Source organism: Numenius arquata, chromosome 5 (genome assembly GCF_964106895.1).
Source record: "Numenius arquata chromosome 5, bNumArq3.hap1.1, whole genome shotgun sequence".
Taxonomy (NCBI): domain Eukaryota; kingdom Metazoa; phylum Chordata; class Aves; order Charadriiformes; family Scolopacidae; genus Numenius; species Numenius arquata.
The window spans coordinates 44209984-44225113 of record NC_133580.1 but is presented as its reverse complement, the minus strand read 5'-3'; the positions used below and the strand labels follow the sequence as shown (position 1 = coordinate 44225113).

Genomic DNA, 15130 nt, shown 5'->3' with positions numbered 1-15130 from the left:
TTACTCAGTCTTAAATATTTCTGGTTTTGTAAACATAGGTCATATCCTCCAATTATTTTCTGCAAACTAATTTGTAAAAGTCTCTAACACAGGCAGAAGACAGATGTTACTGAAAATGTTAAACGGATTTTAATGGCATTCTACCCATTTTCCTAAATACATTTTTCAGCTGCTGCCATCGGTCTCTGGATGTCAAATCAGCATACTTATAATGGATTGATTTTATCAAATTTATAAAATAGGCAAAAATATAGACACTCAGTCCCACAGAATACTGGTGAGTAAAGAGTCAACGAATCAAAGGTTATTTTGATAATACTTTCATTTGCAGATGATATCAAGCTCATTTACTAGGGGTCTGATTCCATTAATTTCATATATGCTAATTGTTTTTCTGACTAAATACACTCTAGTGTTTGGCGAGGATAACTAAAGGCCTTACACAAGGTAACAGGCAGAAGTTTTACAACATCACAGATCTCAACCATGTTAGGTTCTCATGAGTATTTTTTTTTATACAAATACACTCTCTCTTTATATATTTATAATTAAGTCTACCAGAAGATAAAAAGGTGATTATATTTCTAGTAAACAACTGTTCTAGTTGATACAAAGGTCAACCCTTTGTCATCCCCTGGAGACATTTTATATATTAGTCTTTAAACTGTTCTGTGTAAACACTGCTAATGTCCTGTCCTAAGCACTGGGGGTCTTTTCTGCCTTCACTATTAGTAGTTTTGAACCAAAACCACAACTTTCCCCCTGTAGCCAAATTCTAGACTCTTTCTTCCAACCTGGTATTCCTGCTACAGCACGAACAACATCTCTGGAAGTTGTCTACCCCCTACCAACCCCCACTCCTGGCTCTTACATTCTTTTTTCAGTATTCTAGAAAGTATCAAGCTGTCTCCTTGACAGACCTCTACCCAAGCAACACAGCTCCCTCCACTGGATAAGCTTTTTCTATTCTTCATAAAAAGTCTCTGTGAGAGCAATAAGGCTTCTTATGACAAGAAATATTTGATAGCATTGATAAGGCTGACAAAACAGGACCTGCAGCATTTGCTTGGTTCTTAGGTCTTCTCCAACCTATTTAGTTCGGGCACTTGCTTGAGTACATAAACTACAAATACGGCTTTAATTGAATGACATCTTTAAATCCTGGCACCTCTATTGATTCTGTATATGACAAAAAATTAGCACATGGAAATTCTTTATTCAAAGTTTTATAGCATGCATACTGAACCAGACAGAAAGGAATGCCACTGAGTTCTAACCTTCCATTTTTGTCACTACGAAACATTTCTTAACGTGGGGTAGAAAATGAAAACAGTTACTGTAAATTAAATGCAAAAGATAATGGAAGATAAACATGAGGAAAGGAAGAAAACTTGAAATTATATACAAGAAAAGTTTGGTAATATAATTGCAGTTGGAAGAAGCATGGAAACCATCAGACATATCACTTCAATAAAAAAAAAACAAAAACTGGCATATGTCAGGAGGGAACAGAAGAATAGTGAAAACAAGTAGCTCTGTAACTATGTGAGTTTATGATTAAGCTCCATAAGCTGTAGCATCCTGTCCAGCAATCCTCCTTACCCAAGTGTGAGTTCCTGCTTCTGCAGAGCATTTTTTAAAGCATGGGCATGACAAACTGCAGACAGATGGGCAGGACTAATTGCAGGTGGGTAGATGTTTCTGCAATAATGGAAGTTCCAGCAACAAGTTTATTAAATCAAGAGGACACCCTACAATAGATACTGGGAGTCTGAGAGTAGCCATCACTTGAACTTGTAATCAATTTAGCTACTTTTTTGCATATATATTACACCAAAAAGGTATGCAGTAAATTAGCTATTCAGAAATTATCCTTGTTAAATGAATCCTCTAATTACCTTCTTTTTTATATTTCTTGAAGGAAAGAACAATAGAACAATTACTAGTCAGCCATATTGTTGCAGATTTCAAGCCAAAGTCATGCAGCTTCCAAATTCCATTCAAACAGAACAACTGCTGTTTACCCCAACTACCATTCACATAATTACGTTTATGCCTATCATGGAATACTGAAGTGTCCGTAATAATTCAAAGTTCATATTATTGAAAGGAACTTTATACCTGTATATTTACCTACCCTGACTCTACTGAACACATTTTCCAAACAAAATGAGTATTGGCAGAACAAGCTTTAGTCAGTACTCTCACAGTCTCTTAAATGGATATTGGTTGAGCTTTCATTTCAATTTCTTGATCAATTTTATACTCAGCAAAGAACATGATAAAAAGTACTGTCAAAACCTGTACAAAAGCTACAAACAGATTTTCTAAAAGGCAAACTGTATTTTCTAATATTAATCAACTTCCATGTCATGTCTTTGTTGAGTAAAGATTTCCAGTTTCTCATTTTGGATTAGAATACCAAGCACTGTATGCAGAGGTTTTTTTCATTTCTCAACAGACCTGCGTGCCAAAGGCAGTGGCAATGCAATTTTCTGTCCTATTAGTTAAAAGCTCTTAGCCTGAACCAGAAAGCACCTTCCTCTAGGAAGTCACTCAGAAGGCAAAGATGACAGACATACTATTAATGGTACTTTAAAACGTAGCGTTCCTCTTTTCCTCTTGCCTGCAAACCAAACACAAAATGATGAACACCATCTGTTTCAGTTATGAAGCTTCAGCATCTACCTGCTACAGCCAAAGTGAACAGTCCTGGAAAATGGATTTGTCTGCATTGAGGCAGAGCAAAACAGAGGTACCGCAAAACAAAAACTATATCCCTTCTCACCTCCCTTTCTTCTTCTACCCAGCAAAATATGATATTTTTAAATTTTCAAAATTATGTGTACATTGGATAATTATGAGGTTAGGGACAAAACAGTACCAAGGCAAATGTAGGTGCATGCCATTTTTAAAGCCATGTAAATATGGAGTAAGTATATACTATGGTTAGTCTGCAAGGGTTAGCATGCAGGGAAGTATTTAATCAGTTTGTTTGAGAACTGTATCCTGTGATACCAAGAGAATCCTTGAACATTTCTACAGGAACTCCCTATCCAAAAACCACGCTGAGAACCTCTCAGAAAATGCTGCATATTAGAAGAACGGAATGCTTGGATTTGCTTTGCTTGATCATTTCCAAGCACTAAATCCATCCAGTTGTTTCAGCAAGAAGGAAAGAAAAAAAACAAAACAAACCACCCAGAAATCTTTCAAAAGTCAAAATGTTTCATCTCAATGCTTTTAGGTCACAATTATCATAAGACTACCATAAACTGTTTTTGCAGATGGATGGTACATTTCCTCCTGCATTTTCTGGTTCAAAGGTGTATCATAAACTGCTGGCACACTGATATACTCAACCTCATTACAGAAAAAATCAGGCCACTCCAAACACATGATCTGCCCCTGACCTTTGCTATCTTTATAACACTGTCTGGTTATTTGTGCATCCGCACGATTCCATATACATCCAGTACCAACTGAAAATGAAGAAGGTTCTTAGCACTTAGGCTGAGCTCCTAGTTTACATTTGCTTATTAGAAAAAACCCTATTCTTGGTGCCTTGAGAGAAACTGGGGGTAACAGCTGGCAACAAAGGTATGAGAGAGGCAACAAAGTTATGAAGCGACAGGCAGGCAGAAAAGAAAGGGAGAGCAATCTTTTGGAGGCACTAAAGAGTTTCCCAAGCTCACAGCACGTGTTTAACTAAAACTTAACATGCACAGACTCAAACTAGTGGCTAAACCTTTGTTCATTTTCCTCTATTGCCCTGCTTATCCTATAACCTGGATTACTTTCAGTGTTAAAATAAAAACCTGAAAAACACAGAAGTCCTGTATGCATGTCATGCCCGTGCAGTTTAGGGAGGGTATACACTACACATATTTTATAACCGATTCAAGGATGTTTGCCTTTTCCTGTTAAAATACTGATTAGCTTTTATGTAAGCAGGATGTACAGTTCGTCCTCTCCACCTACTAAAGGTCAGAAAACATCGGTGCCAAAAGAAGAAAGAAAAAAGCTAAAAAATACATTTCTCACCTACCTTTAACCTTTCTTGTTGTGGATATTCATTGTTACAAAGGGATTCAGACTTCTATTGCTGCACATTTTAAAAGGCTTAAAGTTCATTTATGTATACCCTTTAACACTATGTTAACAAAGGCATTGGTAAAAAGGAAATTTCTCAGCAATAACTGCCGCTGGTTTTGGATCATGCTATTATTTCAACTGAAATAGGCAATTAAAGCCACTGAAAGCAGAACAAGCACAAATACTTGATAAATTATTTTTATTTACAACTTTAAATTACTATCTATTCTTAGTTTTTCAGTGAAGTCACCTGTAGAAACTGGAAGAAAAAGTGACATTGTACTTCCTGAGCGGGCTGCCTTTAACAGCAGACTGACCAGCACATCATTTCAATATTCAAGTTGTGACTATTTTGAGGAATATGAAAGAAATTATTGACACATTTTCACATGACTAAGTGCCTAAATGAGGAATCATAAAAGTTACTGGGATTAGAACTGTCTCATAAAACTGAATTTGGGATAGTACGAAAAAATGGATTATTAATATGCATCATCACATCCATCTAATCGGTAGTTACAGAATTTTCAGGTCGAATTGGAATAGTTTTATATCTCTTGAAGTTCATGCAGTTCCATTAGAGCTTATATAACTCGATGTAACTCAATTACAACATTGTCACACAAGTATTATATATTTATACTTATCTTTTTTTTAACATCCTAGTTTTCTCAGCAAAACTGGGTCTTCTGTCTTTTCTTAAGCACTAAGAAAAATAGGGCCTAAATTGTTTGCAATTTTCTAGGAAAAAGTCATGCTTTTAAAAGTGTTCTTTTACTCACAAGGATATAAAGACAGAATAGCTTAAAGATTTGTTGGAAGACTTAGTATTTAGCATCATTATAACTTGAAGAAAAGAAAATTATGGCTTTGATTCTAGTCCTCTCACTGGGTGTCCTTGCATACTTTTTAACAGGCAGCTGATTCTATGGCTGCAACATCCTATTGCCTGTGATTTTTCATCTCTTCTAGTGGCAAACATCAATCTAACATACCACAAAATGCTCAGAAACTTTGTTCCATTGATCTATCTTTTTTTTTTTTTTGGTAAAAACTAAAGAACGCTCCCTTCATTCTTTAAAACAGTGAGATACAGAGCACGATAAATAAATGCGACTTACAACTTATATTTCATAACACTTCCTATTTCCTCTCTTCTATCTCCCAGTGGTCTCATACTTTTTCACAGTGATCTAACATCACTAAGGAAGTCAACTAATACCTAATCTACTGCATTCAGTCCACAGGTGTGCCATGAGGCATTATAATACCCCTTGTTCCTTCTCAGGATTTGCAACTTTTGTGTAAACAAATAGGCTGAGAAAATGGAGACAACCCCTTTTTTCTTAGTATATTCTCTCATAAAGCCTCTTCTATTTTTTTATATTATTTGTAAATCATAAACCCTAGTCCTAGTATAACAAGTGCCTGTTGATTAGTAGCCAAGGAAATGGAAATTCTTCACCAAAGTTTTCCTTAGTTTATCTTTAATCCTGTTAAAAAATACTGGTATGATATAAGAGAGAAAAACAAAAGCGGTACAAATGAACCATTCATATATTAATTGTGAAAACAGATGTAGAAAATGCTCAGAACGTACTATGATCAAGTGATTAACTTTACGTGCAGTTATTCTGCTTTACATTTCAGCAAATTTTGCTCCTCTACATTAGCATTAGTTATTTCTACTACAGTAGAAAATACATGCAGATTAAAGTTTTATTGTGGGTAGACTTTATTAGCAAGATAAGGATCAAAAGGTCCTTATCAACCTTGAAAGAACGCAGCAGATGAAACTGAAGAACTGGACCTAGATGGACCTTTGCTCATGAATGCAAAGTTGCATGTTTATTGTGATCACTAACTCCTACACAAAACAAGTGTCACAATTTTTCTATACAGATGATAATATTCTCAGCACCAGACTGAGGCAACAACTAATACTATGGGGTTTAAGGATTACTTAACTTTAGTGTCTGTAACCTCAAAATGAGCATTTTGTAGGGCTTTAAAATCACTTTTCAAGCCTGAAAACAACTACAGCAACTCTGCGTAGGGTGCCGGCTCTTACATTGTGGTAAATCATCATTTATAGGTGTTGGTTACAGCTGCATTGTCAAGATGCAAATGTATTTAACACTTCAAGAAGGTACTCAGTCTCTCCTTCTTGTTAAAATATAAAAACCAGCCCATCGTTCTCAAACTCTTTGCAGTTACTTTCAGTGTTGGCTGAATAAACTGTTTTCAGAGAGTACGCTGATAAACCTGTTAAGTAATTTATGACTTAAGATAAGCTTGAAAAGAAAAGGTTCATTTGGAAATTTAAAATCAGAGTCAGTCTTCATCAAAAATAAAACTCACTAATGATATTCAGAAGCTTCAAGCTTCCTACGTAGCCAACACTACTTAAATGTTTAAACAATATTAAAAAAAAGTTTATAATAAACATGTTTGCTGTTACGTCATTGCTAATATATGCTGCTTCTGTCATCAAATACTAATACTCTATGGACAGATACAACTCCGTAGATAAGTTCTCTTCAAGAGGGATCAGTCTCATGGTTGAGATAGATAGCTAATTTACTGCTTAACTAATTTTAATGCAATTATTTTCTTAGCTTTGACTTGGGATGCAGTTTCCCAAATGCTGAAAGCTGATTTCAAGTCTCTGCAGCCAGAGACATTTATTTTCCTCCTCCTGTTAGCACCTTTCTTATGTTATCACTATGCTTGGGAGCAAAATACTTGGCTGAGGGGAAGGCAAGATTTCCATTTCTGACAGCAGCATAGACTTACACTGGCTTTGGCCAAACAAAACATGTATCTTGACTGCAATCAAGATTACGATCGAGTGTTGTTAATAGTAAAACACAGGACTCAAGTGCAACTGCACTAGGGACTCCAGGGTCATCAATTTGGACATCAGCAACCTAAAGGATTCTCGTAATAGCATCCCTCTCACATCATTGTATACAATATTGACCTCTGTTTATATGTTAACTGTATGTTTAAAAACAAAACAAATTTGTACAAGTAGCGGTGAACATTATTCAATGGAAAGTCTATTACACAGCCCTCTCTCCTTGATCTAGGGCAACCTTACTTCTGGGAAAGAAAGCTCTGGGGTGAAATTTGATTTTTACTGCTCTGCTGGAACTGCTATCTCCTTCGTTCACAAATGGGTCTTGCAACAGATGTGCTGGGTACAGGACCACCTGGCTCACTCCACACTGTGTATCACCTGCAAATTGCCATCCTCAGCAACCTCCCTCCCATACATGCAATCACCACAACATATACTATTCTTCTACCACTTTCTAGAAGTCTTTCTACTTCTACTCCTCCTGCTCTTCTACATTTATCAGAGACTGCTTAGAATGACAAAGAGCAACAGAAAGAAAAAAGTGGTAAGTGCAAAAAGGAACCCTGTTGGCTTGCTGCTTCAAGCATGTATTTTTATGTGTTTAAATTCAGTACATGATTGCTAAAAGAACAGCATTTTTATATTTTGCAAGTTATCCTGTGAAAACATGTAATTAAGCAAATGACCTTGCTAAGCTTGAAGACCATGTCATGCAAGCTTCTGACCATGTCAGAAGCATGTCATGCTTCTTCTCAAACATATTTTCATAATTAATAATCCCTTCAGATAATTGACGCAAATGACATAAACTAGCAATTTAGTTCCTTTGTCACAGTCCAAAAATTCTTGAGGGAGATGGAAAATAGGAGTCTGCACAATGCTAAAATTAAGCTATAGGTTAACAGTCAGCATAAGATCACTCTTGCATAAGTGCAGTATCATCACTAATATAGGGTAAAAATGTTATTACAATTTTTATTTCACTTATTTCTCTCTTGCCTCCTTGAGTTTTTAGTTTTCAGATTTTCAGTTATAAAAGAGCCATTGTAATCTGATAGCAGAATGAGTTACATGTTATATATAAACATAGTGTAAGAAATAATACAACCATTACCCACCTGAATATCCACTGACTACACAAAACCAAGAACATTCAGAATAAAGATAGTCAACCACTGTAGGAAAAGGAATAGCATGCAAGAATCTCAGGCCACTATGACATTTAGGTATAGTGAATAAGAATAAAAAGCAGAGCAACAGCCGCCATCACATATTGCTTTTTTGTGACTTCATCTTAAATGTTTCTAGAGAATTTTGTGTATATAATGCACTTCCCTTTGACATAGCGCTATGAGAAAAAACATGGTTTCTTTGGGACATAAATCACAGCAATATGAAGATTGCTTAAGGAACAGCACAGTCATTGTCGATTGTTTGTCTAACACTAAATTGCTGCAGGCAAACATTTGCTTTCAACAAATATCAAGTTTATAGGAGAGAAAAAACAAAGAAAAAACACTCACAGCTTTGGCTTGGCAAGCACAGGTGGTGGCTCCTTTGCTGGTGAAAGCAAGACAGCTGGAGGTGGGATGGACTTATCAGCATTTGGCTTGCTGTTAATCATTCCATTTACTCCATGAATGGGATGGATGCCATTTGTTTTTTCATCAGATGAATTGAGCTGTAGTTGAAGGGCTGTTACACCAGATCTCAACTCAGTGTTGTTTGCTTGGTGGGTCTCTGTATGTTTCTTAGGAGGAAACTCAAGAGAGCTAATTTCAACTGGAGGAAGTGGTGGGAAATGATGGAAATCATCACTGTTGGATTCTCTTGTCAGTGATTCATGAGTAGAGCTTTCTGATTTGGCTAAAAGAAATCAAAAAGAACCTCTTTCCAACAAGACATAGACAAAGCACACAGTACACACAGGCTTTACTTTCAGCTTGTTAAAGGTGAGATCTATTTGGTTCTGTGCAGGTATTTTTCTAGACCTCCTGTTGATAATTTGTGCTGAATTAGATACATGACTGACTATTCATTTTCTCACTTTGCCCATGCAAAAGACACAATAAGGAACCTTATGGATCCTTCTAAATCTATTCCAGGAATCCAGCCACTAACTGAGATTGGTAAGTACTACGGGACAACAACAGCTGAAACAGCATTTCCTCTTCCTGGAGTCTTGGCATCATTTAAGAACAAATGATTTAAAAATACTGAAGGATGTATGTATACATGGCATATTTGCAATGGCAGCTGGGTTAGTGCATTCCGCAACAATTTGTATGTAAACTTATTACAAAACTAAACAGAGCATGTCACAGTTTTTTATTTTACAAAAGGCATATGCTACCTTTGGTAGCATAATTTCATCTGCTTTCATTTTGCCTCTGCTGCCATCTAGTCCCAAAACCCTAATGCTTAAAACCCTGCCAGGTTTGTGGCAGACAGTTTAAAACCATATTTTATATGAATGAAAATATTAAATTAGGAAATGAGACAATAAAAACATGCAGTTTGCTATATATGAATGCTCTGATGTTGACAAGACCCCTGTTTTACAGCAGCCCTTTTCTGCAAGGGAAACAGACCGATAACTTCACAGGTAAGTTAATTACCTAAGATCTATGATTAAAAATTCCTTTTCCCCTTCATCACATACCTGAGCAGACAGTCAGTTGTGCACTGCTTGTTACTGAACCATGTTCATTTGTTGCTGTGCACGTGAAAAGTCCTGAATCTTCAGGAAAAGTTTCTGCAATTACAAGGGTACATATCTCTTCTGGAAAGAAACAGAAAAATAAACTGTATCATAAACTATTTAAAGTACCATATAATGTTTTGCATTGTATGTTATAAGGACACCAAACAGTGCTCCTTATACAAAGAAATGCTGTGAGAACTGCAGAAGAGCTTCCAACATAAATGGCTTTTGTATCTAAAACAAGTAAATTTACCAAGCTACATTTTCAAAAGAGGCCCGTCTTGAACAGTAACTTTGCACTCACAAGTCTGTGCAGTCATTTTACACACTCAATATCTTCATTCTTATGCAGGATAATACTAATTCATACAAATCAACATACTGGTTTCCATACACAATGCTTGCAAGCTCTTTTTGGGTCTCTAAATAACACCACCAACATGAATTTCACTGAATTGAATTTCACTGAATTTTTTTTAGAGTTGGAAGGGACCATATAGATCATCTAGTCCAATTCCCCTGCTGAAGCAGGATTGCTTAGAATCATCCTTCCTTCTTTCACATCACATCATTCCTTCTTTCCCTGAATTTTTCTGTATTTAATGTAACATTTCAGATCAAATCCCATTCCCAGTAAAACCAGAAAGTATTTTGTCATCCCTTCCAATTAACTTTTCTGTATAAACTGACCAGAATTAAAAACTCTGGGTGCATAAATATTAGCCTTATGCAGAGTTTGGGAAGATAATTTCTTTTTCTGTCTGCACAGCAGTGAGAATGGATAAATTGAAAATATAGGACAAAACAGCATCCCCAGAAACTCTTCAGAATGCTGTGACACAGCCATATTCTGTGGCTATTTGAAATCTGTTAATTCTACTTTGATATGCCATAGTACGTGCTTTGATTATACCAGGGCCTCAGTCAGAAAACTTGCATGAAGGCTGGACTGTTCATATTTCAGGTTGGGTCTCACAGAGATGTTTTCTAAACCATTTCCACCCATTTATACTGGGCATATTTTATTATCTAGCCATGTTTTTTCCAGATTCTTCAAAGATGTCACTTTATTTTATCTCTACTTGTAATAGTATTCTAATCTTTTTAAAAATTCACAATATAGTTAATCTAAATAATCCCAGTATTTACACAACATAACTAGATAATTTTAGACCTGGACAATGTTACATCATGGGTTTCCTTAATTAATTAGGAGTTCTTTTTGATTATGTTTATTTTTTAGTCTCAAAACCAAACCAAGGAAGTTTTATAGAATTCACTTTTTTTTTTTTTTTTTAAAAAAAAAAAAGCATTTAGCATTTTGGACAATTACATGGAATCTCAAATATTCTCACAAAATCAATGGAGTATAGCTAATAAAAACAAACTAAAAAGTGAGGAAAAGTATTTCAGACTCCCAATAACTTTTACACAAAAATTATTCTGAGAAAGAGGTTCAGCAAGGTTAGCTCCACTTCCTTTAGTTCAAAGAATAAAAACCTTTTCTAATAGTTTCTATTTTTTTCTTTCCCAGTTTTCATTGTGGAATGGCAGATTACTATCTCATTTAGACAGTTAACAAAAAAGTTTTTCCAATTTTTGGAAAAAATTCCAATTGGAATTTTTCCAATTATAAATGACAGTGTATCCAAAAACTTCCTGTACTGGAAATGGGCTAAAAATGAATGACTAACTAAAGATTTGGCACAGAGTTGTTTTTCAGACAGCAGAACATGCTTTTTTTTTGGCAACACAAACCAGTCATTCTGTGTAGCTGCAAGAGGCATGTCTGCTAATACTGTAGCATGTTGGATCTTATCTGACTCAGATGAAGATTAATGACTCATGAAAGGTCTTATCAGGAAAGTAATGGGTAACACAAGCTCGTTTTTGAACTACTGAGATCAGCTTTTTTTAGAGTCTTGGTGTGTCATAAGCAGCTGAAGCTGTATTGTTAACCACACGTGTGTACTCCCGGACTGAACTGACTCTGGGGATGCAATCTGATACGTGCAGCATACTAGTTTCCTGTTCATTTAACAGCAGAATTCTGAAAGCTGGGTATTTCAGGACTGCAAAAGAGAATCACTCCCACCATGCCGAGAACTGCTGTTTGAATGGGGCAAAAGTACTACTAAATATAACAAGCAGCAGAATTCCTATTTTCCAAACAGCAGAGCTAATTAATGCATAACGTTCTTTCAGTAAAATGCAAAATGATCACATGAGAAGAGCTGATCTTCGCTCTCCAGTGATAAAGGAATTCTAATAGATTCTACCATGATGTGGTTTGTTTACTGAAGCAGTACATTTGAAAATTATACATGGTAAATTGCAGTAATCCTTGTAAAAGAAATTGAAAGTAAATTAGTGATGAAAATAAACAGAGTTTAAAACTCAGTCTTCTCAGCCGGATGAGCAAACTACAACACATTTGTGATCAATCATGAGGAAACTGGCTAAACTGAAAATATAAAAAACCCTAAGAACTAATCAAAAGGCAGCTTGGGCAAAAAGCATGTGTGAGCAACACATTGCCATTGTCTTTATTCATTTTTCTCCCCCCAAACCAAGAATCACCAAGGACCCCCACGTCCTTGCTAAAAAGCTTACTACTGTGGAAAACATAGAAATAAAATATTAGTTTGACAAAAGAAATGTTCTTTAAAGATTTCCATAACACACTCTGGGTGCATAGTGCTCTGAGTATTTTTCTAGCTTTACATCCTGACTATATGTAATTATTTTTCTTTCTGTTACTGTGCTAAGTATAATCTGATGATCTGAAATAAATAATGTCTGTTCTACTTCCCGGCAATCATCAGCTGACAAATAATTTCATCACAAAAATGTGTTCCAGAAAGCAGCTCTGAAATGCTGTTCTCAGGGCCTTAAAACATATTTAACACTTGACTAAATGAATACAAAAGCATTCTGTTCACTGAAACATGTAAAATGCTTAGGCATGCAAGTACTTGACTATTTTGTCAGTTATTTAGAAAGAAAGATTACATTTTACAGAGTAATCCTTTCCCTTTATGGTTCATGAGTCCATTAGAAAGAATAATCTTTGCTAAGACAGAAAACTCTTGCATTTTAACAAATTTCATCACTGGCAATGTGTTTACTTCAGAATGTTTCTATGTATTACGTTAAAGGCAGAGTAGTTCTTTTATCTGCACCTTCGTCTCCAAATGTGATCATTAGTTTCCTGCACTGTAATGCATATACAGTCCTGAGAAATAAATATGGTCTTTTATTAGCAGTTGTTCATCATGATGTAATGAACAGAGCTATTTCTATAGATGTAGGTTCAAAGACGTAAGTTTTCTGCTGCACAAAGACAACGGGTAGTCACAGTGTTGGTTTCCTGGTAAAAATCCAACCAAACACAACCCTGCCATCTTGTAGACAACTCGTCTCTTATTCTCCCCCTGGTTTCCCTAGCCATCAGGTACTTAACTCCAGTTTAACAGCAAAGAAATATGCCCATCAGGTAACAACTTCTCATTTAGGTATTTGCCTCTTTTATATAAAGGGAATGGGGAAGTTTGAAAATAGAGAAGAACTGAACATGCAGAGTAGCATAATAGATGGTAGTATTGCAGCCCTGTAGAAGTCTCAACTTGCAATAATGCAATGAAAAAAGCCTTTAATTTACCTGTTTCTGATATCACTATTGTATACACCTTTACCCAGTCAGGCAGCAGTTCTGGCTTACTTGATAGGCTTTATGCCAGCCAGAAATGAGAGACAAGTTTTTTAAAGATACACAAAACTGACTATGTTTGAAGATACTTCAAACAGCACTTACAAAATATTGAGAAGAAAACTGAACAACAGCAAATGTGATTGTGGGCAATATAATGCAGTTTTAGGGTACAGAATCTAGGTTACAGCATATGTAATCAATCTAGCTAGTTCAGGTACAATAAATAGGAATATTGCTATTGCAGCATGGACTTTAGTCCCTAAAGCAGTGTTCCAGTTTGAGGAGAAATTAAGCCATTTATCAGGGTCAAGGAAAAGTTTATGCTAAAGCTTACACTAAGGCAGTTACGATGCTGCAGATGCCTAGGCCAGCTAGTTTGAAGTTGTCAGGTGTAAACATCGAAGCTGAAATCAACGTATTCAGCAATGTGACTGTGATGATTAATGTACCTGAATAAGCTTTAAATATTTACGATTGAAGAGAAATAGCAGCATCTTTAAAAAAAACCACACGGTACAAAAAAGATCAGAGGTTTACTTTGAATTTGGAAGCATCAACAAGCAAGGACCGTCATAGCAGTCAGACTTAAGATGGGTTCACTGACAGGACCCGAATTCTGTAGGTATCTTGGGAGTGCAGAGTACAATTGAAAATGTGATTGACAAGCAATAGTGCATAGGTTGATCACACCACCTTTAACGAAGGATAATTTTAGCCTATTTTCAGTTTGTCTCTTCATTTGGCATCTTGAGCTATAGCTCATTGGAGATTGCTCTCTTCAAGCCCATGTTTTCACTAAAAAATGCAAGGATCCAACATGCATGCAGACCTACTGAAGTTTCTGTGTTTTGAATTTCATCAGCTATCAGAAAGCTGATTTTCTTGGTGTGGGAAGGCAGTAAGGATTTCTATAACATCGCCATATATTTTCAGTTTCAAACGTTATGCAGAAATAGGGGGGGATTTCCAAGGCAGTTATAACTCTGGAACACAGCAGCTAAACAGGGAACAAGACAGCACAATCCAGGAGAAGTGATGACTATCTTTTGAGATGTTTTTGGTGAACATGCACAGTATTGTGCATAAGAAAAAAAGAAAAGTGTATGTGGCAATTCCCTGGCAATTTAAGAAAAATTACTTCATATAGTTTTCTTCTTACATGCTTTTAGACAATTGTTTTAATGTAATTCAATACAGTTTGTGGCTGCCTCCAGACAGCTGAGTAATGGTCAAAATATCAACAGCTGGCAAATGACTCCATGGGATTTTTCATTCTCAGGCAGCCTGTTCTTTGAAGGATTCAATCAGTATAAAGTCAAAACGTCCAAGAAAGAAGTACAGAGCAGGTAATTTGACAAACTGTGATGTTGGCTTTAAGTAATCCGACTAGCTATTAATTCACAAAGCAGTCTGGAGAGATTTGTGATGCAAACTGATTTCTGTCTAGACAGAAAAAGGAGTGCAAAACACATTAGGGTAGATAGAATGTACCCAAAAAAAGAAGCCAACCCCCACTCCCCTTGCTTTTTAATTTCTTACCTGTATGAGTTCATGGAACATTTTTCTTTTAAATCATTAGTACTGACCTAGCAAAGGATAACCAATGCTTTTGAGAACTATAAAGTGTTTATTGATGATTGGTTGATAACCAGCAATTAAAGTCACACTACAACTTATTAAAATTTATGTAAAATTCCATGGAAGTTGTACCCTCGGAAAAATGTTTTGAAATCACGTCCATCTTTCAAAATTCTGA

At 35.9% G+C, this 15130-nt stretch overlaps 1 protein-coding gene across 4 annotated transcripts in view; it reads right to left on the bottom strand.

Moving 5' to 3' along the window:
- The window catches only part of PALLD (palladin, cytoskeletal associated protein), a 198928-nt gene that overhangs the window by 104902 nt on the left and 78896 nt on the right, over positions 1-15130 (bottom strand). For 3 of the 4 annotated variants that reach the window (XM_074147948.1, XM_074147951.1, XM_074147950.1), the window contains exons 8-9: positions 9621-9740; positions 8482-8824 (exon numbers count right to left, since the gene is read on the bottom strand). In XM_074147948.1, coding sequence (XP_074004049.1) covers positions 8482-8824; positions 9621-9740 — 463 coding nt within the window. Of the gene's footprint in view, positions 1-8481; positions 8825-9616; positions 9741-15130 lie in introns of all 4 variants that reach the window. The other variant, XM_074147949.1, reaches the window with a different exon arrangement.